This window comes from Eleginops maclovinus, chromosome 3, assembly GCF_036324505.1.
Source record: "Eleginops maclovinus isolate JMC-PN-2008 ecotype Puerto Natales chromosome 3, JC_Emac_rtc_rv5, whole genome shotgun sequence".
In the NCBI taxonomy this organism is placed as follows: domain Eukaryota; kingdom Metazoa; phylum Chordata; class Actinopteri; order Perciformes; family Eleginopidae; genus Eleginops; species Eleginops maclovinus.
This window is the reverse complement of record NC_086351.1, coordinates 4,613,687-4,640,491: the sequence shown is the minus strand read 5'-3', so window position 1 is coordinate 4,640,491 and position 26,805 is coordinate 4,613,687. Positions and strand designations below refer to the sequence as shown.

At 41.6% G+C, this 26,805-nt stretch overlaps 3 protein-coding genes across 11 annotated transcripts in view; all 3 read right to left on the bottom strand.

Moving 5' to 3' along the window:
• lipeb (lipase, hormone-sensitive b) overlaps positions 1 to 16,339 on the bottom strand; it is a 28,238-nt gene extending 11,899 nt beyond the window's left edge. The window contains exons 1-7 of one of the 3 annotated variants that reach the window (XM_063879136.1): positions 16,207 to 16,339; positions 6,602 to 6,843; positions 5,542 to 5,826; positions 4,550 to 4,640; positions 2,218 to 2,363; positions 1,648 to 1,833; positions 630 to 779 (exon numbers count right to left, since the gene is read on the bottom strand). In XM_063879136.1, coding sequence (XP_063735206.1) covers positions 630 to 779; positions 1,648 to 1,833; positions 2,218 to 2,363; positions 4,550 to 4,640; positions 5,542 to 5,826; positions 6,602 to 6,843; positions 16,207 to 16,294 — 1,188 coding nt within the window. In that variant the 5' untranslated portion in view covers positions 16,295 to 16,339. Of the gene's footprint in view, positions 1 to 629; positions 780 to 1,647; positions 1,834 to 2,217; positions 2,364 to 4,549; positions 4,641 to 5,541; positions 5,827 to 6,601; positions 6,844 to 10,707; positions 10,885 to 11,064; positions 11,323 to 16,206 lie in introns of those variants that run through there. The other 2 variants (XM_063879137.1, XM_063879138.1) reach the window with 2 other exon arrangements.
• Positions 16,340 to 16,679: 340 nt separating this feature from the next.
• cd79a (CD79a molecule, immunoglobulin-associated alpha) lies at positions 16,680 to 19,638 on the bottom strand. 2 transcript variants are annotated; one of them, XM_063879837.1, is made up of 5 exons: positions 19,474 to 19,638; positions 18,762 to 19,112; positions 18,138 to 18,253; positions 17,648 to 17,761; positions 16,680 to 17,502 (listed from the first exon to the last, which is right to left on the bottom strand). In XM_063879837.1, the coding sequence occupies exons 1-5, from the start codon at positions 19,511 to 19,513 to the stop codon at positions 17,374 to 17,376; spliced, it is 750 nt and encodes a 249-aa protein (XP_063735907.1). In that variant the 5' UTR covers positions 19,514 to 19,638; the 3' UTR covers positions 16,680 to 17,373. The 2 variants fall into 2 exon arrangements, with proteins under 2 accessions (XP_063735907.1, XP_063735908.1); XM_063879838.1 differs by having other exon boundaries at positions 17,648 to 17,710.
• Positions 19,639 to 20,088: 450 nt separating this feature from the next.
• arhgef1b (Rho guanine nucleotide exchange factor (GEF) 1b) overlaps positions 20,089 to 26,805 on the bottom strand; it is a 42,265-nt gene continuing 35,548 nt past the window's right edge. For all 6 annotated transcript variants that reach the window (XM_063879833.1, XM_063879834.1, XM_063879831.1 and 3 more), the window contains 9 exons: positions 26,044 to 26,211; positions 25,870 to 25,957; positions 25,685 to 25,792; positions 25,523 to 25,575; positions 25,276 to 25,419; positions 25,044 to 25,166; positions 24,431 to 24,615; positions 23,875 to 23,979; positions 20,089 to 22,994 (listed from right to left, as the gene is read on the bottom strand). In XM_063879833.1, coding sequence (XP_063735903.1) covers positions 23,905 to 23,979; positions 24,431 to 24,615; positions 25,044 to 25,166; positions 25,276 to 25,419; positions 25,523 to 25,575; positions 25,685 to 25,792; positions 25,870 to 25,957; positions 26,044 to 26,211 — 944 coding nt within the window. In that variant the 3' untranslated portion in view covers positions 20,089 to 22,994; positions 23,875 to 23,904. The remainder of the gene's footprint in view (positions 22,995 to 23,874; positions 23,980 to 24,430; positions 24,616 to 25,043; positions 25,167 to 25,275; positions 25,420 to 25,522; positions 25,576 to 25,684; positions 25,793 to 25,869; positions 25,958 to 26,043; positions 26,212 to 26,805) is intronic.

Here is a 26,805-nt window from a genome sequence, read left to right as displayed (position 1 = left end):
ATTCCTAAGTTTTCAGCGATTATTTACAAATTAATTAGCTTAACGGCTCATTAAATGCCACAATATTGACAACGGAGGAGATTCAGACTGCTAACTCCTCTGCTGACAACAAGTGCTCATCTCAACACTTTAATTAGCCGGGGTTCAATTTCAATTAGTTTGAGAAAACAGAGCCAGAAATTGCAGCGTTGAAGAGGATGAGAAAGTGAGCTGGATTGAGCGCTGTGGCAACACCGCCTCAACATCCAGGAAAAACAACATCTGAGCCAGGTGTTTAGAATGATAGAGGTGTCATGGTGTCGGCATTTGGATGTGTAGGTGCTGTTTCCTGCATCTTGTTGTATTATAAATATCGAAATAGGTCCCCTTGAGATATGAGTCATACTACAAAAAGATATAATTAAGTGAATCCTGTTTTGTATTCAGTTTTTCTTGCAAAATAAAACTAATCATTTTGCTTTTTAGGTAAGAGGACAGATGTACTTCCCTTTTTTCTTCCTTCTTGTCATCTGTATGTGAACTCTTAACTGGCTTATCCCGTTTTCCATCGTGTTCCTGCTGCTCTAACGCCTACCTTTCTCTACACGGATCGATGAAAGTTTAGTGAGAGTTGGCGAGCGGCATCTCACCTCATGGGATTTGGAGGTCTGGGCCACAAATCCTCCTCCGTGGAAGTGGATCAGGATGCAGGAAGACGGGGGGAGGCGCTTAGTCTTCCCCAGCGACAAAGAGATGGTGCCACCTTCTGAACGGGCAAGAGACAGCAGAGCCTCGCAGTCCTGGAGAGAGAGAGAGGAGGAGGAAGGAATTAACAAAAGGAGGGAAATACATCACTTAAATAATAAAGAACTTCACCGATGTTGACGTGGCATTGCTCTGATAGCCGTCCACATTATCTGTATATTGTAAACTGGAAACAAAGCCGTGTTTTCTTTGTTAATAAAAGCATTGCTGGTGTTCGCAACAGGGCTCCTTTGAGAGGAGGATTAACTGGCTGTGCTGCAGCAGCTTGCTGCCAGCCTCTCCTGTGCCTGCATGAACGCACACTAATTCCCATTCATTAACGGAAACAAGGAGGCAGAGCAAGTGTGGCCGGGAGGGAGGGTTTCACCGATGCAGACTTGTAATTTGCAACTTTAAAAAAGGAAACTTTTGTTTTGTTGTGGTGTGATCAATGCTGGGAATTGTGTGTTGATAGCATATATAAAAAAGGAGGAGTGCAAGCTTGGATGGAGAGAGGCAGTCTCCCGAGAGAATAAGGAAGGGAGGAAAAAAAGAGTCATTCCTATGAGAGAGAAATATATAGAGAGAGATAATGCAGGGGATTAAGTCCATGAGGATGAGTCAGGCTGTCGTTTACTCCAGCGCAGAGAAAGAAATACCAGATATGCTTTTACATATCGTTATTTATATTTTTAAATTGGTATGCCTGGTAAATGCAAAGTGGTTTAAAAAGAGCCAGTGGAGGAAAACTGTCACAAACTAGGTCATGCAACAAATACCTAATACTTAGACAGCCAACCAGGAAGTAGTTCAAGTGCACAGCAAATACTGAGATTGTGTAGTTCTGCATAAGATGTGACATTATGAAGCTCTTTTTATTGCTTTTTCAACTCTACAGTGTGAGTGGAATAATGAATGACTCACCTGTCCTTCACGCAAGTCATAGGAGATGAGCCTCATCTGAACCGGAGCGGGGCCGATGTGCGCTGATGGGGGAGCTATGGTTACAGTTGCTCCTGGGTTAGCCGCCAGGGGGAGGTCAAAGGGCACGGGGGGCACAGAGAGAGCCCGGTTCACCTTAACTTGAGTGGATGTCATACTGGCAAGACTCTGGAGGAAGAGACATGATGAAGAACAAAAAATGAGAAAAAGATCCGTGGTAACATTGAGACAGAAAGGCAGAGAGAGAAAGAGTGGAGAGCAAGTTACAGAGCGAGTGGGGTCAATGGAGAGGCAGAATAACTGCATGAATAAATCATGAACCCCATTGAATAAATTGAATTCCACTCTATTATTACTAACAGCCTATAGGCCAAAATGCATAATGATGGAGGGGTACTGGTACTGGAGGAAAGTAAAATATTCCTGAGACAAAATTAAATCAGGGCAGTGAGCTTTTCTACGTGACAACATGGGTGGATTACAGATGTCTAAGGAATGCGTGTGTGTTTTTCTGTGTCTATGCGTGAAACGAAGCATTATTAGTCCACTCACCGACAGGACTTCGGTCTCAGTGATGTTCCAGAAGCTCTTCCAGAAATGGACGTCCAGGTTCTGGGTGATGCGTTCAAACTCTGCCCCTCTCAGCTCCGGGTCGATGGCGTACTTCCCTGAGGTGAAGAAAGAGCTGGCTGCTACACCTGGAGACGGAAGGAGGGAGGACACACAATGAGGAAGGTGCAACAATAATAGAAAGGAGAAGGGGTAATGCAAGAAAGGAGTTTAGAGTTAAAAGTACATGGAAATAAAAGAGGGGATGTGGATGCCGGAGTGGAAGTGTTTGCAGAATAACGGGGATGAAACAAATTCAACAAAGACAGAAACAGGAGAAAGAAAGAGAGGAAAGAGGGAGCATTAAAGGTGACTGGTGAAAGCACATCAAACAACTTTACAACTCAATTACTGAGAACGCAGAAGAAAGAAGGTAAGAAGATGGGAGGAAAGGCAGGTGATCAAGAAGGAAAACACATCAGATGAGTCCCTAATTCAGAACTGTGGTCAAACTCAGAGTACATTTGCTTTGACATCAAACAGCCATATAACGTTACAGCCGCACGGAAGCCTACTTTGCCACTGCTAAAGTTAAAGGTCTCCTATTATGCTATATTTGAACAATATATTGTAGGGCAATATGTATACTGTGGCAGCGGGGTGTGGTTAGGGCGCCAGCTGCTGGAGTGGTAGGAGTGGCTCAGCCGGAGGCCGGACAGCTGATCGGGATCAGGTAATCAGGCACTGATTAAAGTCATGGTCGTAACCTGGTTCTGGCCTTCCCACAGGTCCCTGTTCAGGCGCCACTGTGAGCGTTCGGGCTCACACCTGGGTTCCCAATGATGGAAGGACCACTGGTACTTTGAAACTAAATATATTTATTTTCGAACAGCCCGTTAACCACGTTCTTGCTGCCTAGTCGCTCTCGTCCGGCGTGGAAGGTGGAGACCGTTCTCCCTAAGGACCCAGTCTACTGCAACAGCACCCAGAACCAGGTTACGACCATGACTTTAATCAGTGCCTGATTACCTGATCCCGATCAGCTGTCTGGCCTCCAGCAGCCGGCGCCCTAAGCACACCCCGCTGCCACAGTATACAAAACATGTCTGTGAAGTGTTTTGCTCAAAATACAAAACAGATCACCCATTGTAGCATGCCTCATCCCCCTCTATTTCAGCCCTGTTCCTGAAGTGCTGATTCTGTGACTGTCGCTTTAAATTTGAGCTGAAGCTGGCCACGGCCCTTTGGAGCGTCATGATCTCTCCTCTGTGAAAGTTTTCTACTGGGAGAAGCTGCTCAGCCAAACTGTGAAGTGATTAAACCCCATATTATGTTCCAAAGCACATCAAGCATTATTTCTGAAACACTTCTCAGTGTTTACCACTAGAACAGTGACATCATGTGTATTATATACACCACAACTCTAAGTCCCTCCGGCTGACATCCTGCACAGAGACACAGAGGTGCTGCGGAGGGGATTCAGCTCGCGACTGTATATTGCGGACGATAGGTTGGGACGTGTCACGTGGGGGGGACGTTGCCAAGAGTTAAATGTAAAGCCAGCCCACATTTCGGTTACGACGTCAATCGAAGCAAATCTGGATCAGCTCGCTTGTATCCCGTTTTTAGAGATGTGGGTAAGGAGGAAAAGAGAGAGGGTTGTATTTTCTGACACTTCATAAGTCTCGTTACACACCGGGGACACATTTATGTATAAAAGACATCAAAAAGTGCATTTTGCATAATAGGGGACCTTTAAAGCAGAAGATATATCATTGCAATCCAATTCTCTGCAATACACTAAGGATGGGCACTAAAGAAAGGGGAAGGAATAGCACTTTTAAACTATAGTACAGACAGAGGACAGCTGCTGCAGAGTAGGAGCTTTAGGATAGAGCCAACTTCTTCATATAGTCTGTGTTACTACAGAGGACTATGATGAAGGGGTGGGGGGTTCCAGTAGACTCACCATACGGTGCAATACCTCCTGCCTCCACTGTGGTGCAGCACAAAACACAAGAAACCATCAGAGACCAATGATTCCTTTTCGAATGTGAAATATTTAGGTGTGTATGCGCTGAATATCTATACATGGTGCAGCATGTTCTTCTATCTAACTGTGTGCACTTTCAAAACACTCTGAAATATAGAAGAAGCCCTCGAGATTCCAGAGGATGAAAGAGCATCTACAATCCAAGCACACAACATCAAAAAGGAAACACAGTCAGGGGCCAGGGAGCAATGTGGAAGAGGGGTGTGGACGAGTACGATGGAGGAATGAGAATTTAGGGACTGGATGATGGGAGGGGACATCTGCAGACGAGATAATGCTGACCTATTCCTGACTGATGGCGTTTGTAGTTTTCTCCAAAGGCCACGAGGCCGATAGCGATGGTCTGGAGACACGGCCGGATGGCTGGGCTGAACTGGAGGGATGGACAGAAACAGAGACAGGTTTTAAATTCCAATACATGATCTATTTACGATATAGACTTAAACCTGCTGTCATTTGAGCAGATGTGACGGGATATCAGATGAGTTTCAGACATTATAAATTGATGCCGCAGTACTAGGGAGGTTTCATCCTTTTTTCCCCCTTTGGTTTGACTTTAAACCCCATTTTGAGGGCTCAGCCTCTCTCTTTAAGCTCGAGCAGAGACTCTTGTAGAGAGGAGCCTTCCCTCTGTCCATCCTAATGCTTCCTTCACTTTATTTTATCTGCAGGTTGAGGCAGCTGTAGATTTTTTTCCTGGCTTTTACAAATTAAATTTCTGACAGCTCTTTTATCGGGGTCAATTGCTTTAGTCTGGGTACAGAAATAGCTCCTGGCATTGTCTTTTAAATAAATCACACATCAACAGGTTTGTTCTCTTTCGAAACTGAATATGATTTTTGATTGACAGGCAAAGGGAGACTCGGGAGCTTGATTCTCTAATCATTTTTTTTAAAAGACTAGCTACATAACCTAAAAAGGGCAGTAACATGAGAGTAAGGGTATATTTGCAAGATCTGTAGATGAAGGTGCATTCAGGTGCATGTCTGGATGTGTTAAGCCAGAATTTCTTTTTCATGACGCTTCACGTGCACTGGTGTGAGCTTTTGTTATTGTTGTCGTTCAAAATATATATCCTTCTAAATGTGATTTACCTGCAGTTCCTACTTTGTGAACATTGAAGTTATTCCTGCCTCTCTTTCTTCCCGGTGTCCTACTTTTCTTCACATAAAAAGCCAATTCTAGATCATCCAGCCTGAGGCACTGCTACTTCTAAGCCTCCCCATTCGTCACTCTTCCCACCAGCTTCCCCTTCACCGTGCAGCTTTTCTCACCTGGAAGCCAAGGCAACGGCCATAGAAGCACCCCTTGTGCATGGATGAGTATTCACGTACAAAGCTCTCACTGAGGCCGCTTTCATCCTGGAAAAAGAGGTTGCCGTGGCTGTTGTCGTGGAGCATGCGCTGAGCCAGGTAGAGCAGGGCGCGCAGCTGGCACAGAGCGTTGCAGTACGCCTCCATCTCCCCGGCGTTGTGTGCCACTCGAAAGAAGATGCTGCGCCGGTTGGCGGTGATATAGCGCCCTTTCTGGATGATGTGGAGAAGACAGCAGCGCACCACCTGGGAGTTCAAGAAGAGGGTCACAATGACATTTGGGAGAAATAGCAAGTCTTACCCCAAGATGCCACACTCCTTACCCCAAAATAAATCAGCATAGCAATTTCAGTCAAGTTGATGTCATTGATTGATAAAAAAGATGGAATTTTAACAGTGAAATGATATACATAGGGATATGTGGTCTTTAAATAATGAATGATGACTTTGAGGTTAATATTCCTTACTAAAAAATAGACACAGGTCTTTTCAACAAAGCAAATCAGAGTAAAGTTGTGCAATCATTCAGGAGCCTTGTCTTCTGTATGTGAAAGGTTTGCAGCTTTAAAAAGGGTCTTGAAGATTAGTCTGAGTAGCACTTTGGGAATGAGAAGGATTATATATGTGGAAATCAAGAGGTAAGAACACACAACGGCATTCATTTGCTGCTCTGGTAGACTCATTCAATGTGTAGGGCTGCAGCCACCGAAGGTCATGATGTTTCGTCAATAAGTGTAGAAGACAAAGTACAGTGAGGTACAGTAGGGGGTAGATATTCTGCAGCTGGAGGAATTTATCTAACCTGATTTCAACATAAAATCAATCTGTGAAACAAATGGGCTCACCTTGAAACAAAGCGATATCGAGGTAAAGAGGGGCTGCTGAGCCGCTCCTCACAGTGTGGGGAGAATATGGATAAGGATGTAATGCGGCATGGGGGCTTATTATTCTCACAGCTGCACTGGGTGGACATGAAAACCCAGATCCAAGACTTAAGCACACAACACATCCCACTGCTTACCTTGACCAGTGAGCGATAGCCGTTGGCCGGTATGTGTGGGTCAAAGTCAAAATGATGGTAAACCAGAGTGAAGCCGGAGATAATGGGCTCCAGACTGCGAGCGTGCTCCTTGATCAGCTTCATGGTGTCCACCAGACGCCGCGCCGCATCACCCTGCGACCCTTTGGATCCTCCAGAGAAGAACTCGGCATTCTCTTCGCAGACGCTGTACAGCGCCGCAAACACTGCTTTGGTGTCCATCACTAAATCAGGGACGGAGGGTGAAAAGGCAAAGGGTTAAAACGAAAACATTTTCCGTAGGTTTGGGGGTAAAATAACAAATTGCAATTCATTTGGGTGGTGTAAATATTGCCACATGTTTTGCAAAGTTGGAGGGAATGATCACTTTTGAAACATTATCATTGAGGATCTGTATCTAGGAGGATCTGTACCAAACAATGGTACTTAGCAGATTACTGACAAAGGGGCTTGTATCCTATAACAATCTCTGATCTCACTCAATCATTCCACCTTGCTGACCCCTATGCATTTGTTAAATTAAAGATCTTTTTTTTGAGTTGTTAAACTCGACTGTCAGCTGCTCCTGCAAGCATAAAAAGAAAGCCCCTGATTCTTATTCTGCACCACACCCCCACTCGCCATTATCATGTAGACACTGTAAAAGGTGGGATATCATTGGATATATCCTAATGTTCTCTTACTTCTATTAGCTAATCCCCAATAGCCTGGCGAACAGAGGCTCATTGATTGAAACGTGTTAAGCAAGCCTTGAAATTAAACGATGTAATGCCAGGCTAAGCAGCCAAAATCCACCAAGATCTGGGCAGACATGCATGAAGCAGCAGGAGAAGGCAGAGGCCCTCTACTGACGTCATGCTGATGAGAACGAACACTGATTAGTCATACACTGAATAAAAACACACTTGCATAAGAGTCCCAAAGGGAGGTGTGCAGCTGAACACACAGTGGAGTGTGTTTATCAAGTGTGCCAATACCCCTGCCCTAATGCAACATAACAAGGATCTGGTGCCGTGTCACTTGAGACCTCTGTTTCCACAACACACGAGCCGGAGAACAAGCTGGTGTTTACTGTATAGGGTGACGGGCACGCTGAGAGACAGGGGAAAGAGGAGAAGGGCTGGTGCACACACAGAGACACTAAATCTCAAAGAAACAGAGACAGCAGGTCTTTCCTAATAGATGAGAAAGTGATTTTAGGGGGAGAAGCGAACAAGGGGAAAGAAAGTCTTGTGTTTGTTATGGAAGGGTGTTACCTAATCATCTTGCAGGACTCGAACATTTATAGGGAGATGATAGAAAATAACGATCAGTTCAGAGTTGCTCAAAATGAACTCTGATAAACATCCCAAATGACATCAGGTGCCCTTGGTATCAGCAGAGAACTCTTCAAACTTCTACTATTTAAACTTTAACTTAAGCTAGTTCAATAAAACTTTAGAGAATTATAAAACAGCACAGTGTTTTGTTTTACAGATAACCAAAGCAACATATTGGGATGTGGACTGGAAATAGCCATTGGATGCTAATAGTACAAAGATTCAACAAAAGTGAAATATTGTTTTGAGGGTCAAAGAAATAATGGGAGCCCTTATCGCGCAATTATTCTGCTATTCCATGCCATTCAGAGAGAGTAATGGGAGAGGCGATTTCAGTTTGCTCAGAGGAATCACAACTCGCTGACACACACACACACACACACACACACACACACACACACACACACACACACACACACACACACACACACACACACACACACACACACACACACACACACACACACACACACACACACACACACACACACACACACACACACACACACACACACACACACACACACACACACACACACACACACACACACACACACACACACACACACACACACACACACACACACACACACACACACACACACACAACGCTAGACGCCCTTTTTTGGCACGTTTCTCATTGGTTACATTTAAGCAAAGGATTAGTGAATCATACCACAAAGATTTGATGCTAAAAATATGGAAGTTGGAAAACAGGAACACTGTCCACTTTTGCTTTAAGTACTCTGCTGGATTGTATTTATATATTTTCAATCCAGTGAGGAGCGCTGCCGGTTTCTTCCACTTTGCCCTGGAAAACATGCCTCATCTGGACACACCCAACTTTAACCCCACATGTTACGGAGTTGGGCCTCACATTCCAGTAATGCCTGAAAACACAGACACATGCAGTTCTTTAGCAGACTCACTTTGTCTGTATTGAAGTACAACATTTCCATTAATGTCACAGGCCCAATAGTTATAATTATCTACAAACAGGAAGCCCCCTGTGTGTATTTGTGTGTGTAATGTAGCCATCTAGAGCACGGTTAATGTACCATTGCATTTAGGAGACATTTATTGGACCTGGGGTACAGAAACAAACTGAAACAAATCAGCAGAACCAAATGAGTGGACTGCACAGAGCAGCACTTTGGAGGGGATACATTCTTCATTACAACATCAAGTTCTAAGACTTCTGGCAAAGCTTAATAAAGCAGCTCAAGGCCTAATTTCACATCAATTCAACCCTGCACAGAGAACACATAGTAAGCTTGTCCCATGACTTTGAGGAAAACTGAAAAAGAATTTACATTGTTCTAGTTATAAACTTGGAGATACAGTAGTTATACATTAGTTATACATTATACAGTAGATATACAGTAGTTAAGAATATTTTATAGTGATGTTGTATGAAGTTATTATCCATGGTGAGCACATTACTGCTTCACAGCCATCCCTTCATTTTAAAATGAAGAAATATTTCATCCCAAACTAAACACCACAAGACAAGATTAAATGTGTGATCCCTACAGACATTGATTTTGTTTGACTCATTGGGGGCTCAGAGAATGTTTGTTTTTATTTATCCAAATGACATTTACTGGAATCCAGAGCTTAAAGCTGTAAATGAGCTAATGTCCTTATCCCAGTAAAATGTCGATCATTTCTGGTTTTCTATTTAACCGTCCTTATACTTCTCCACATTAGGGGGAGTTTTGCAAACAAACAGCGATGTACAGAACATGAAAATGAGTACATTACATGTGAATTGTTTTCCAAAGCAAGTTTAAAAACACCTTCAATAATGTAGAAATTTGAGGGGAGCAATTTGGGGTATCTTGCCATACGGGATATGAATATATGGGATTGAACCACAGACCCTCTTATTGGTAGATGAGCCCATCAATCCCCTGACACATAGATGCCTGAATAACCATATGTGTAACTACATTTATGGGTGGCTGTTATCTTTACTGGAGTATCAAAGACTGCAGATGTGTTCAGGAGGAATAGGGAGGAAAAAAACATGAGTAAATGTGAGTTTCACGGATATTACGCAACCATCAACACATGCATGATGAAGGATCGATGAAGGGAGTCTACAGTACTCGAATGCGCCATTTCCAAAGTAATTCGGCAGCTAACGACAATCACACACTTATACAATGCTGGAATTGTTGCTCAATATCAAGATTTCTCTAAAACCCAGTGGATTACGCACTGGCGGGGAATGTTCTGGACCCCAAAGCACAGGAAACAGTTACTGTATGTGCAAGAGAATCCACTTATTACATAAGAATGAAACACCAAGAGGAACAAAGAATATCTATAAATACACATTGAACTGTCTGCATCAGAATTAGGTAGCCTTAAGTGACACAATGAGGGCCTTTAGTCAAGCAGTCACCCAAACACTGTGCTATACCGGTGCATGGGCGAGCAGCCAAAATTAAAATTACATTCCTAATTAGAGCTGGGGGTACAACTCTCAGATGGGAAAGGCAATAGGCCTTATGTTGACAGAGTGAGCTAGGCGTGAACTTTATGAACCCCTAGATCAGCATAGCTACTTGCTTAATGATAATGAAGTCACATTACGCTGACCAACTGCAGGGAGTATATCAAAGGATAAGAGTTATACGAACCACTGCAATTTAATAGAGAGCTTCCTGAGAGAGAGTTCAACATGCCTTAGTGCAGTGAAGACTTTGACATAAGATAATATTCAAAGCAATAAAGCTGACACTACACAAAAGCATAACTCACCTGCTGTCCGTATCGCCTTATGTGCATCAGCAATGGTTCCAACTACCTACATCTACCTGTCAGTATGAGGAAATGTGTTTCAGCTCCATCCTTCCTGAGGTACTGACACAAGTGGTCACTGTCCTCCCACTGCAGCCATTAAGCTGCACCTTGTCTCTCCACATTAAAGATGGATGAGAGCAGGCATTAATAAGTCATGCACTACAACCAACACCCGCAACATTAAAAGATATATAATGAGTCCTGCAGGGCCCACAGGCAGTGCAAACAAGTCCCCACAGGCTGATGCTGGCCTTTAAATGATGCTATAGAGCAACTACAGTAAAAGCTGGAAGAGAAAAAAGTAAAAGTGATTACCAGCTTTGAGTTCAAGGCTCTGTCCTTTGCTGTCTCCTCTCTTTCCATGAAAGCAATGACAGCATGGAAAAGAAGAAAGACAGAATGAGAGAAAGAGAGGAACAGGGAAGGTTTTTGGTTGTTCTTCCTCTTTGAGTCTGTCACCAACTCATCGGGACGATCAGAGATGCCTCTTCTCCTGTCAGCCTCCGTTTGTCAGACTGTCATAACCGGCTCTACTCTGAGGCAATGAGATGTCCTTTTCTTTCCTGTCTGCTTGTCCCTCACATGGTTCTTTTAAAAAGGGGAAGCCACAAACAGAGCCTTCCCAGTTAACTCTGTCCTTGTGACAGTGGCCCAGCTTCCTATTGGTTGTTCAGCTAGCAACGCCCTGTGACCTTTAACCTAATTGGCATATCATGTACAGAGAGAAAGTGGCAGGAACACAACCATGAAGCTTCCTCCTTTTATTGCTGTACTTCATTATACAGCTCCGGAGAACATAAGAGACCACTCTAAGTGTTTCTTAAAATCTTTATCTCTACATGTATGGCAGCCATTCCATTTTCTGCTGAATTAAAAACACAGAGAAATGTTGTCAGTAGTTTATAGAATACTATTTATTCATTTTTTCCAGGGCTGTGTGTGAAATGAAGTCATCAATCTAATCCAAACGAATAGCAGTAAATCGAAATAGCATCATTAAATCGATGTATTAAAAACTTTATAAGAGTATGATAATCCTAGCCTTTGGAAATTAGAGCACACATTGTCTAAAAGTCGAACATGTGTCGAGATAATAAACGAGTAAAAAGGGAAACGTCCTTGCTTTTGTACTTCTGGTTTAACGCCAACTGCATTTCCTTGTCCTACTTTTACTTCTACTCTGTGCAATGACAATACACTTAAATATAATCTAATTACATCTAATCTAATCTAAACATAGAGCTGTAACAAGCCTATAGCATTAGGCAATAATTCAATAAGGACAATTGTGTTCTTCAAATGTTTGTTTAACTTATCGTATCACTCGCTATTCACTGTGTATACATTTTGTTCATGTTTTGAACCTACACAGGTACTTCTGGTACTTTTGAATAATGTTTATGTAGCACCATAAATGTGCTGCATTTGTAAAGAAATATCAATGTTTAACAATGAAGAACAAGGACATTTTGTACAGAGGGAATGTATTTTAGGGAGTTTATTCAAGAGGGAAAACATGACCTTTAGTTTAGACTTCTTGGATGAAATCACAGATAAAAGCCCCCCCTATCTCCAAGAACTGAGACATGACCCCTTACAGAGATACACCCACGAACACAAGGACACATCACCGACACCAAAGTCCCACTTGTTGCTCTCATAAACAGCTGTGAACAGAATGTGAATGCTATTAAAGTTGGTGAAAAGTTAGACCGTGACCCGCAAAACAACACACTGGTCCCGGTGGGGAGTTTCTTATGAGTACACTTTTATCATAAAACAATCACGGGAAGAGTTAGAGGGTCACTTCAGCATTATCATTTTCACTTGCTTTATTATTTTTAGGTGTGTGTTTCAGTTGAATTATTTTATTGTATTCTCTAAACTGCTGACAATTTGTCTCTGTGTTGGAATTCAACAGACACTGGAATGGGTGTCATACATGTAGAGATAAAGATTTAAGAAAAATGTGTAGTCAGCTTTTTCTGGAGCTGTAGACCTCTGTAAAGAACCTGTACTGTGTATTTAATTATTGTCTAGAAAGTATCAGGGTTTTGTCTAAACCAGGTAACACGGGCGCTTGGTCATCATACCAAAAAGCCGATTTTGCCCGTAACATTTTGAAGTGATGCCAAAAAACGATATTTATGATGGTCAAAAACGATTTCATTACATATGAAAATTGTCCCAAATCAGACGGCAGAGACAGCTTGGTTTTTACGGAGAATAAACAGGGGATGGATGTCCGGTGGGTCTGCCGGTGGACGAGTGTCAGGCAGCAGGCTGACACTGAACAAGGATTTCTGAATTAGTTTCTTTTACTGTCCTTTTTTCTGTAGAGGGAGTAGACAAACTGTAACTCTGGATTTATTTGTTGTTTGAGATGCAATATATGACTCAGCAGCTCTAACACTATTATTTTCCACTTCTCTCTAAGGCAGGGGTGTCCAAACTACGGCCCAGGGCCAAATTCGGCCCTCTGCTCATTTTGAAAAGTATAATGCAATATGGCCCACAAATTAAACTTTTGCTTGTCTTATATTGGACTTCTCAAATATATATGCTCAAATATATTAATGAACCCAATTTTCAAATAAATTCAGTCATTTAAAATGTAAAACATTTTTTAGTTGATTTAAAAACCCAAATAACTTATTTCAATAACAAGCTTGAAATGTAACCTTCATATTTACTCTTATTCTCAGCGATCTGAGGCTTCTGTTTTAAGGAATGAGCTGCCAACAAAACAAATGAAACCCTAAAGACAGACGGGATGCAGGCTGTTTTATTCTGAACACCTTTTCAAGTATCACGCATCATTCACCTACATTTCATTTGTTTTGCTCACTTATAACTTCACTTTTGAGACAATATTCCCCTCTCTAATTGGCCCAGCTCTCTGTATATTTTTCTGCATGTGGCCCTTGGTGAAAACGGTTTGGACACCCCTGCTCTAATGCATTATTTTCAACGGAGAGTGGGCGGGGCTGTAATTTTGACCGGGAGAGACGTTAGCGCCTCATACTTTATTTTTCTAAAAAATACCCTGTGTATATGTTGATGCAGATATGGACCCAATCTTAATTCAACTAAATTAAAGCCATAAGTCAAATGGTTTATAATTGTATTTTAACATTTCCCATCATTAAGACATACAGTTGACCGTTTAACAGTCCTGTCGAGAACGCTTTTCTGAATGTTAGAACATTTTTGGATCATATTTTCCATTGAATCCTGAAACTAAGATGGTAACACTAGTGCTCTTTCCTACCATGTCTCTTCAATTTCTCCTAGTTTAGTGTACAAATGGCAGAGTCACCTACTGTTTTGCCTCTGCTTCCAAACATTGAACTTCAGCATTGAGAAATTTAAACAACCAGTTGTTCTTGTGTGACTCGCCTAACTGAATTGAGATTTTCACTGCAGATAGTCCTGAGTCAGTTTACCGTTTAAACTGCTGTGTAAAAAAAGGGAGTGTATGAAACTGTGTAGTGCACGGATTGGTTTTGCCTCCTTCCATTAGTTTTAAATCTCCAATCTGCACCACATTAGGCACTGGTTAGCTGATGAAAATTGTGCAGCATGTGCCATGACACACGGGTGACAATTCTTTCTGACCAATTGTTGGATTGCAGTGTTTATATGTCACATTTTGGTATAGGCTCAGCTTGCCGGGATAATACCCCTAGTGGAAAACCAAGTAAAGAGCAAGTCCAGTGGCGTAGACCTACCCATGTAGTGGAAACACACTAAATTTGAGCTGTTTCCAAATGTCAGTATGATTTACTGTGCTGATCTTGTCTCGGCCGTTACTAACTCATGGCTCTCTTGTGTTTCTCTTTATCAAGCCTAAGAAAGCCACATTCAAGACATGTGGGAACTGTTAGACCTGGGTACATGTAAGTGAAAGGATATGAAAACCCGGTGGCTGTAGATTTAGAAGTCACAGCACAATGAACTCATTTATCATTGCAACAAAGTCTCAAAACGGGTTGTGTGTTTGGACCAGGCATTATTCAAGTTAAACCAGTTCACCTTGTATGTGTCAAAGGTAACCTGGTCAGCTTTCTTTTAACTTGGCCAGGTACATGATACCAAAATATTTGGTCTACAGGAAGCAGGCTTCAAAAATAGATTGCTTTGAGCGGTTCAAGGGCAAGAGGAAGTGCCAACAGCAGGGGCTCTGTGGTGTCGTGTTTATGAAGGCATTGACCCTTCTCCCAGACAGAGCACCTTCAAACACACACGGCCAAACTGAACAACAGGAAACTAGCAACAATGAGCCTCCACTCCCCCTGCAAATGGGACACGTAGGGCTTCCCTTCAGTATTATAACACAATGTATAAAAGGAAAAGAAAGTTACAAATCCTAACTTTGGGTCTGATAAAAAGAAGTAGGATTAGGTAAACTCTTCTTATCCAATTATTGAGGCATAAGGCTGCTGTAAACGTACCATTCAAAAATGGGCAGGCGCAATAATGTGTAATTGTATTAAAGGCTGCCAAAGCTAAGGAAGTCTTTTTGGAAGTAGTGGTGGTTTGTGAAGGGCTGGAACGTTTTGGTTACGGTAAGACAGTGGCCTAGTTAACAAGAACCGGCCAACAGAGGCAGTTTGTTTAGTCATAACAGCAGATCCACAGTGCCTTCGGGCAGGCAAGCATCCTGTAAATCAGCCAATCTTTTCTGTTCGTAACCATGTGTTTCCATGATGTCATGTCACACAGCCTGAACTGACCCAATCAGTACGCATAATCGATTCATTACACATCACTTCCTTATTACACACTCAGGAGGTTATGAACATACACTCAGTGGTGTATAGGTACATTAACACAAGTACTGTACTTAAGTAAAATGGTGAGGTACTTACCTTTTACCCTAGATTTTGAATGCAGGACTCAACAAAGTACTCTCTGGTATTTCTACTTTAACTTGTACAAACTTCTCCCCCCTCTGCATACACTGCATCCCCTCACCTCTTGTTTATCAGGTGGGTCCTGCCAGTGTCAGTGGCTAAAACGTAGGGGCACATAACGTGGAAATGTGAATATAAAACTCAACATGGAGCCACATATTTGTAGTAAAAGTCTACTACTACAGCAATGAAGTGACAGTTATTTCTATGGACACGTAACGTTGCTATAACCTGAGGATGCTTGTCACTATGGACACGCCAGAGAAGGACGTTAACTGGTGCCTTCTTTTAGCAAAGCCTTTGTCAACAAACAACAAAGGCTGATGAGATATCCAGTGACAGATCGGTTTAAGCTTGTACAACAAACAATCACAGCACGCAAGCAGCTGACAGACCCAGCGGCTTAAATCCTAGCTGTTCATTTCGGCTACTAACCGAGGCCAGCTAATGCTAACAAAAACTAGCGGGGGTTTGAGTGTTTAGGAGGGTTAAAAAGGGGAAGGGAGGTTAATGAGGTGTCCAGTGTGACGACAAAACTCACCCACTGGACCTTTGTGTTTGGACGAGCGTCTTCCATTCACACTTTTCTCCAATCTGCTACCCCCACCACTCTTCTTGCTCGACGCCATGTTCGCCTACTCTGTTTACGCACCGCCTCTCTCATCTCTCCTACATACCTGCCAGTGGGAGCATAGGCCCCGCCCACTCCAACAATGGAGCCAATAGAAGGCTACGTCAGTATGCAGTAGCCAATCACAACACTCTAAAATCCCGCCCCGTTTTACTAGCGAAGTAAAAGTAATCCATTCATGTTGAGAAAGGATAAGTAACAGTGGCATAATGCGTCTGTTACTTATCCTTTCTCTACATGACACATACATGTTTGTATTATGAAGATAATTAAAAGAATAATGGATATGTTAAGAGTATTTTTTTTATCACAACTGTATTCTTTAAGCACCTAAAGAAATGCAAGAAAGCAAATACATCGTCACACATCATAAAGCCATTCAGTAAAATACAAGAAATCTTTAATCATTTAAATGAACATTAAAGAAACTTTTAACAAAACCGTCTCAGCACCAGTTACACTAAGAAGCTATTTTCGAGCTTTGATTTACATCATACAATATTTTTCAAAAGAGGAAGTTGCCTGGTTTAATATGTGTTAACAAAAATCTGAACTCTTTTTGTCCATGTTGACTGTTGTAACTACTTTCCACTGCAAGTTTATTTATTATACATACAAAATGCAAAGTCCAGAGACATATAGCCTAATTTTTAGCCTCCGTTTCTTGAACTTCATTGGAATACAAGGTTTGATAAATGATGGAGTGGAAGACACATTTACGTATATTGCTGTTAGTAGCACTCATTTGTAGAAATCAAATATCTTTACAATCAGTTTGAACATCAGAACTTCCTATTTCTATAATACTGGCCAATATTGAGTGTGATGGGTGGTGCCATTGGTAAGACTTTTTAGTCAACTCCTGCTGTTTCCAGTTCTTTAATCTATGTTCAATCCCACATAAACACACTGCTTACAAGATATGTTATCAGATGCTAAAACTGTAGCTGCATGCTCTGTACAAAACTCCAAATGCCTGTGGTAAAGAATGAAGATGCTATTAAGATATCACAGAGTTGTACGTCAGCCCTTTAAATACACTCAACACTCTCCCTTTCTTTATCTTTCCCATTTCCTTCAGGGTTTTTCCAGCTGGATCTCCTCCTCCTCCAACCCCTTTATGTTGCCGACATCCTGGTACTGGCCACGTGTCTGGGGACGTTCAATCTGATCATATGTGGACCAGCACTCGTCCAGATTTAGCCCCTGGCATATGGGAAAATGGATATTAAGTAAACACGTGAAAATAAATGCAACACATTCATGGCATATTGACTGTAAAAAGACATGTACACTCATGTCACATATTCCTCCAAGCCTGAGGTGATTTAACGTGATCTGATTCATTTACCTGATATATGTTTTCCTCTTCACTTGTCACTTTTATCTTCTTCAGTTCATTTATTCTCTTTGACTGTGAGGGGAAACCAGAAGTTGGTAAATCTGTGAAATGGCACAACTTCACCTGGGGAGGAACACTATTAATCCATTTGAGAAACATATAGGTGGGTATAGGAACAGTCAGAGTAAAGCCATCTCACATTATTGAGACATCTTGGAAATGTAACATTGGCTCAACGTAATGCTGAGTCATGGGTAGTTGCCAGATAAGTGTATGGATATAAACAGTCAGCTATAACAAAGTGACCTTTTGACCTATTTAATGTCATCCACAAAACATGTTCTATTCTAGCTTACATATTTAACTAAATGTATCTTACTCTAATAGTTATTCTTTACGAATTTGTGTTAAAATGACTTTTTATTTGTTACTTCTTCTTTTTTTAGCAATCTTTGGCACAAGTGTGAGAGTCCTTTTAGATAAAGTTATCTTATCCTACCTTGGAGAGAAGGGAGATAGAGGGCAGCAGCACACACAGTAGCAGTAAGATTCCCTCAGCTGTCAGGATCTTGTTTTTGGTGCTCTCGCTCATATTTATTGTCTTCTCCATCGGCTCTGGGTCAACAGACAGGGTTCAGAGGTGAAACAAACAAGAACTTACACGTCTTTATAGCAAGTGAGAGTGCACATTTGCAAGAAAGTGTATACAAATAATCAGATTATCACTTCACAGATAGTTAGGAGCTGGGTTGCTATGGTCTAATATATACAATTTTAAAAATAAATGTGTAAAGAATTGTATCTTTTGTTAGGCATTCATAAATAAAACTGAATTTTCCTAGGAAGAGCAAAGTGGTTGAGTGTGTTTAATGGTGTTTTGAGAGTTTTCAGTGTGACAAATGCCTCTGCACATTAGCTTGACGGCAACTAGATCTAATCTATGTGCTATATAAAGGGAGTCTGTAATGAGACCCCTCTAAAGATGTAAAGATTAACCACGCTGCAATATGCAAGTATTCCTCCTCTCACACTGCTTTTAGATAGACTCACGTTAACAGGATTTACAGCTTATGAGGTTGTTAGCAGTGCTTAGAACTTGCTCTACCCACACATGAACACTCACTGTAGACCTGCAGGTAGGTGCCATGTGACATGATTTCCTCATTATTGAAGGTAAGCAGACACTGGTACAGCCCAGTGTCATTCTGGCGGACCAGATCCAAGATGAGCATGCCACAGCAATTGCCATTGGCATGGCACTTAATGTCTTTTGGAGTCACGCGTTCTGTGGGGTTCACTTTCTGTATGTCTTTGGTGGTTTGATGGTACCATTTGATTTCCACTTGCGTCTCACTTTTGGAGTAGCAGCACTCCAGTTCAGCTTTGTCAAGGACGTGCAACCTCACAAAGGGCTTGTCCGGCAGTAAAGTCACCTTATTCTGAGCAGTACCCACTGTACAAACAATCTGGAAAACTGGAAGCACATACTATTAGGTTGTATGGTGCATTTGTGGGTTCGATTTAAAACCAACATTAAAGCAGTAAATAAACAACATATTCAAACTACCAGAGCAAAAATGCAACATAAGCACAGCCATCTGCTTTGACAGGAGATGTGGTTCAGTGAAGCATGACTCACCGAGCTAAATGTCAAAAAAGGTTTTAAAAAACATAAATACATATAATTACAGTGGCTTTAGTTTACAGTAATGCCAATTTTGTACAAGACCCAGAGGATTATTCCATCTATATAAATATAAACAGTCATTTAAATGATTTTTAAAGAGTATTTTAATTAATATTGTATTTTCAAATAACTTCAAAATTCAACTTACCTACAAAGCTGCAGAGGAGAAAGACTGTAATTGTCCCCATGGTAATGTGGGATCCAAAGATGAGAAATGTACTGAAATACTTTAAGGATAATTTTTTATACACAACACTGATCCCAGTCTGCGCTGCTACTGTCTGCCCAACTTGTTTTTCTCTGTCAGGATTTATGCTTGAATGAATTTGGACTTTCCCACATTTGCATAAAAGTTATATCTGCATGCTTTCTAAAAAATAGATCATGTTAATTTCTTCATGAAGAAGAACAAAGACTCCTCTTAATATACACACATTTTAGGGGAATTCATTAGCTGGATGTCATATGCCAACATTAAATAATATGGCTATATCCAGTATGTCATTTATTCAGAAAAAGCAGGAAGAGTAAGTTTGTCTCCCTCTTTTTTTCACTCAAACTCAGGGTTTGTGCTCACAAAAGGCTTTTATTCTCCTACTTTCCAAACATGCAGTGGCCAGAATAAGGACAAAAGGTAGATATCAGCATATATAGGCTCCGTGAGTGTTTATCAAGAGTAAAAACAAACTAACTTTGAACCATAAACCACAAGCTCAGTTATTCTTATTGGCTCATAACTATATATACAACGACAAAACAGGAGTTTATTTCCCCAATTTATTAAAAAAGTGAAGAATTAAAAAACAGCACGTACCACAAATTTCTTGAAGTATACATCATTAAAGAGCCTCTTACACAATAATAATAATAAAAAAATCAAAACCCAAATACACAGTATAGTTCTTGCATAATCATTGTTTATAGATAGACATGATGGCAGGCGCCCGTATGACAAGGAGCTTCTCTATACAGGGCCCTGGCTGAGCTCAGAACCTATTGCTGTGATGGAGGCGGACACAAACAGAATCATGGGATTATCAATCGTTAATGGTCGTTCTGACATCGTCTCTCGCAGTCGAGACGGTGCAAACCGAGCAACGGGGATTGTGTTCAAAGACAACATGATCATCGGAACAAGGCACCACTCTATAAATACATCTGTCTATACATCTAGGCATTTGTATATAGAATGCATGAGGGAAAGCATCTGAGAGAGCGAGAAGTGCCTGTAACTGCAGACTGATAGTAAAACATCCCTGCTTGAGATGATCTGTATTAATGTATCCCATTGGCGAGCTTTAGTAGCCACAGTACAGAGCGGGTTCACACTTTAACGTGCACACCAGGAACAATATGTCATGGTTACAATAATTTGCATAATCTTTAAATTCATTCAGACAAGTTACAGACAAGTCCTGTCTCTCTCACCGTTACAGGCCAAATGCAGTCATTTATTACAAAAAGCTTGTTTGAAAAACAGTAACAAAACCTCCCCGACCCGTTTAAGTAAATCAAGTGAAAGACACAACAACATATGTTAAAACTGTGCGGTAGGTAGGGAAAAACACGTGATCATGCTATCACAAGTGAGGGTGTGTATGTAGCTAATAAGCTTATTAAACAATACGAAGGGGGCTAGTTTATGCTTTCAATTCTTCCTTCAAGCTAACGTCTATGTACATTTTACAAGAACACATGGGGAGAGAACACAAATGTGTATAATTCAGCATCTTGTGACACTAGAGTGACTAATGGCCCCTACGGGTTTGCATTGTTGTTAAGCGGGGTCAAAGGGTTTGTAGTCGTGGCAACATATCAGGAAGTGATGGTGAACACAGAGCTGGTGAGAGCGGCTGTTTTCCTTCCTGCAAACCTTCCTTTGTGTCCTCATCTGGCTTCACTGTCTTGTTGTATTGTCCTTTTTTCTTTGCTGCTGGTCCCAAGTGTTCAATAACCAGTTGATAATAATGTATTTCATGTTTTTTTGCTGACCAAAGTGTAATAAAATAAAAGCCACAGAGTCTTTTCTGGTCATAATGCTAGCACAGTCTAACATCTCAGCATCTACTTGTTCTGTTATTAAATAATCGAAACCCAGCTATTATTTATTGACAACTAATGCTCCATTCTTCTATTATCTTTTGAAATCTCTTCACAACACAGCGATCACTCCTGCGTTAGCATTAAGTGATGTACTGCTGCATAATGAAGCAGGTCATAGAGAGAGTAACAGCTGGTATGAGGATCTAACGTTGCTTTGTTTTATGTCTTTGGTCCTGTGCGCACGGCCCACAGTTAAGCCACTACTCAGAAAATATATCATCATGATAATAATTACAATCAACCGCTGAATAAAATACAAAAGACTGTTCAGGTTCAATACAAATATTGCTAACAGGAAAGATAGAATCTCTTGCTAATAACATGTGAATCTAACGTCGTATAATACAATTTATAACCCCGCGGTAGGTCTGTGTTTTGGGTCAGGAGCTGTACATCTATGTGGGGGAAATCTGCACAAGCGATGCTGACACCGAACGACTTCTGTAGCACTGGGCCTTCAGTGTTGGTGTGTTGGTGTGTGTGTGTGTGTGTGTGTACATTTTAAGGGAAGTGAGCACAAATCCTAATCTCATACTTTCTACACATGTTCTCATGACCGTCATGCTGGACTCAAATAAACCAAAGCAACCTCAGTCCTACATCTCCTCTACTTTAATCCGATACATTCTACGTTTTCCTTCTTCGTTTTGCAACATCTCTCCATCCTTTTTTTTGTTTTCGGCCCAGTGCTGTTACAACTCGCTGACCCAACAGACCCCAGAGGAATAAATAAAAGCGGTAAATACAAACAAGTCTCCATTATCAACAGCATGATTACCTATAGTGCCACTATTTATAAATGTTTCTACGTGACCTAGTGGCAGTAAGAAACCTCAAAACAAGCACATCCTTGATTAAAAAAAACTTTGTAACACACATACACACACTTTCCTGCATGCAATATTTTCAATAATAAGGGGCTGCCTACACGAAGCCCAGTCTGTACTGAATAGAGTAAATACAATGCGCAAGAACAGTGTGGCCTTAACTTGGTTTGATTATAAAAAAAGTGCATCTCTGTGGTACTTTGGCATAGACTAGAAATAACACTATATATCAGCAGTAGTATTTCAATACATCTCAAACGCTACATTGGCCCCTTAAGGCTCCCACCTGGTCATAGATAACCAGGCGGGCAATCATAGGAATATCCTTTGCTGCACATCTGCTATTGGCAATAAAGTAAATTATGTTCTAGCGTACATGTCTCTGGTGTGCGTATGTGTGTTACAGCAGATCGCAATCACTACAGTTTGTTAGGCAGCATTTCTCTCATAGCACAATATTGCTTCATTTTTTTTTGGCACCTCTCTGCAAAAACAACCTCAAAGTAGGATGTCCCATTTGTCTTTTTTTTTTTTCTTTGTTTACCTCTCTACCAAGCATGCATGCAAACAGACACACATACACATGCACACTCCCTCCCATGTTTCATCAGTGAGCCCCTGCACCGTGCATAAAGCCCCCTGACGCAGCACGGCCCAAGCGTGGCCTACGAGGGTTTAGGAATTTCCAGGGAAGCCTCTGAAAGTCACTCTTACACTCCAAACCAGCACCAGTAAAAATCTAGAGAGAGGAAAAGACAAAGTAAATATTAATGTGAGATAACAACATGTAGAGTAAATGAGACTGAGGATAAACAAGAGCATCCTTTATGTCGCCGAACTTCCTTCCCTAAGTTTTTATAACCCTATTTTTTCCCTTTTACAGTTTCAGTTTGATTTAGTCATTAGATTCGTTTATCAGTCATCCTCAGTTTTTACAGCTGTAGACATTTTTCCTACTCTGCATGACTTGAGGCTACACAAAAGCAACCCTGTCTTATTTACTGAGGTTGTTTGTTTTCTGACAGTAAGACTGCAGACACTCGGGGCTAAAAAGAGTCCCATCTTTTGCTCAGAAGATTCACTTAAAATGAACCTAATCAATAGTTTTACTCACACCTCAACATTTTAGTAATCCAGATAATAATACAATCCAGAAATGTACATGCTATTTAAATGATTATAACATTCTCACGTCTGTTTTATATTTTGATCGTATATTTGAACATTTAAATGGGGGGGGGGGGTTGTCCCCTTTTTGACGTCTTCTCATTTAATTGGTGGTTTCATCACTTTTGAACAACATATTTCCACCCAATTTTTTTAAATGTGTACTTTTGAATAATTATTCTGAGGAGACACTCAGTTTTTCGGACAGTAAATCGACTAATCGATTAGTATTGTGTGAGTCTTTGTTGACTAAGAATTTCTCCAGTCGAGGACAGCCCTAATGTCTATCTGATTTAGTTGTTATGCATATTTATTGTCAAATTAGTTTCAACTTAATTCTCCTATTTGAAGAAAATAGCCTAAAATTGAAATTCTTGACCTGAAACTTTACATAAATGAAACTTGCGAGTGTTAAATGAATGTAATTCTAATACTCAGGTAAGTGTTCCCACCTAGTTGCCAGCAGGTGGCGTGGTGGTCTCTCACTGGAAGTTCCCCCCCTCCAGTGAGAACTTGGAAAGGGCCTCCTGCAGCCGGTGGTGCTCCTCTTCTACAGTCTGCAACACACAAAATCAATATCACCTTAGGAACTGAGGACAGACTCTGGCACCCCCACCCTCACACACACACACACTTCACCCTCCTCCTCCTCTTAACATCCTCTCTTCGTCTCCCTCGCCCGCGTCTCTGACACATCCCATTGCAAGCGCTGGACATAATAGCCATTTTCTGAGAAGTCCAATTTCACAAGGCAATTTTCAGCCGAGCAATAACAGCAGTGGTTAAACGGTTTTCTATTGTCTAGTTTCTCTTTTGAGCCATTTTGGCCCCAATTGTCCAAAGTATACCGCGGCTTGCTCCTTACTTAAGTTATCCTTAGTGAAATCCTCGATGTGTCTCTCTCCAGTCGGCTCTCATCTTTTGTTACGTGTCTCATCTTCATCTGGCCCTGTCATACAACTGCTCGCAGCTTTTCTCTGTATCCCTCCCCCTCTGCCGCCCCCTCACCTGTAGTCTCTTTAGGTGATCCTCCAGACTGTGGAGCCTCCTGCACACCTCCTCCATCCTCTCCTGGGACAGCACCAGGGGCGCAGTGATGCTCCTCTCCTCCTCGCCCTTCGTCCCGGCTCCTTCTTTTTCACAAGAGTGATCGTTCGCCTCGTCCGCTCCCCTGTCAGTGGGCTGGCTTTCATCTGTGGATTAAAAGATTTCATTTAGATGTGTCAGGACTTTTAAATTGCAGTTCATTCCGACAAATAACACAGTGCATCGTCTTGTCTTTGCTAAACTTGAATTGTCTCAAAAGTTTCCTTTAGAATAAACAAGGAAACATCGATTCTGCCGTTATCCTTATACTACTATACTATGTGGGCGAATGTGAAAGAAACTCTTTTGTCTTTATCTCATATCCCTCCATTAAATAGGAAATTGCCATATTTATACTAAATAAATGCAACTGCGATACTTCACAGCCATAATTTAATGAAGTTGATGCTCAGCCAACAGAAATGATGGCATACTACCAACAATAAAACCCTCGCTTTTAATAAGATTCTTGTTTTTTCTTGAAGAAATGTATTTTCTAACAATGTTAAACTTCCTTAAAGCCCCAAAAGCCTACCTGTGGACTGACTATCCGCTTCCTGACTGGGCCTCTCCGATTGCTCCTCTCCGTTTTCCTCATCGAGCTGCGAGTCTTCTGAAAGGCTGATGCTGCCGACCAGCAGCCTTTTCAGCGACATGACTAACGGGAGACACGTTTACAGGTTTCATTAGAAAGTCAGACATGCTGCTATGGAAGAAAGGAGAGACAGTTATATAAAAATCCTCTATAGAAGAAGACCCTCATTCACCTTCATCCAAAGCACTGTTGGCCATCTTCTCCTGATCGCTGTTGGAGTGGCCTATCAAGTCGAAGCCTTTGTCTGACAGGAAATCAATCAGCCTGTGCCTCGGGTCTGCAGACTTGTCATTCGTCAAGCTGTCCTTATCTCGATCTGCAGGCAGACACAAGGCTTAACTCTGGCTCCAGATTTCAGAAATGTGTAACAATAACAAATTTGAGCGTTTTTTTTATTTAGTGTTGGGCTGCGCTCTCACCACTGCTGCTTTTCAAACCTCCATTCTCAGTGGGGCTCAGAAGGACAGGCAGCCTGACGGCGGGGGAAATGACAGAATAAATAAGATATTTTGAGACGGGTGAACTTTGGCAGGCGGTGAATACAACTTTGGACAGACGTTCACACACACACGGATACATACGGGGAAGGAATGAAGGGCAATCCTCCACCCCCAGGAGGCAGCGACAACCTCATGGGCGCTCCAGTCTTCTTCAGATCATCCACTGCGTTTTTTATCACATCAGTCCATCTGTAAACACAAACAAAACAGATGTTATGATTTACCCTCTGAAACAAGCATGATTAATGTGTGTGTTTCTATCTTACATTTTCCTCTCTCCTATAGACTGAGCCACCAGCTCATAGATCTGAGCTCCGCTTTCCCAGGTAAAGATCACATAGAAGGCCTTCCGATCTAAAAAAAAAGAAGCAGATTAAAGGTTGATCTCACAATGTAAGTGCAGTATTTGTGTGTGAAACTGCTGTAGGATTGTGGCTCACCTGTGGCCACCTCACGCAGGAAGACCGAGTCCAGCTTGATGATGGGGCTCAGCATCTGCTTGCCCTCCTGCACGGCGATGTTGCTCTTGCTCTGGCATTTGAGGACCATCTTGTCGTCCTGCCGCTGGAGGAGCACCAGCAGATCCCCGAGCAGCACACACTGCACCTCTGGGAGACCGGGAGGAGAAGGAGGAGGACGGTGAGGAGGAAAGATAGCAAAGGACAGGGAGGAAGAGACGAAAGTGAGATGGGAAGGCTCCCTGTTTTCTGAAGTCCTCGGGTAATGTTTTGTGCATGGCTTCATTACTTTCCTTTTGTTCTTTTTTAGATATTTTTTGTTTGCAATTATTTATTAATTTATCTATTCAAGTTCAAGATAGCAAAAGCTAGGGAGAAATAGACGGACGATAAGCGAGACCGTTTTCAAAATATCTGAAAGGGCTTTTCTAATGTCTATGGATTCATTACGTTCGACAGTTCTTTTTAGATATTGATGTATTTATGACTGATTCCACATCCAGTTTATAAAGCATATAGCCTTGATTGGATTCAAGTTGTTTCTTTGTACTTGATTAGGATTGCTTTCATGTGATTGTATTGATGTTTGATTACTTTCTGTTTGCTTTGTGTTTTATAATGTTTCTACATCCGTTCATCTAGGCTTCATTCAACTGACCATTCAGGAATAAATCAAGTTGAATAGATTTGATTGAAATAGGGTTATTGAAGTAAACTTGATATAAGAAAAAGGAAGTCAACGGT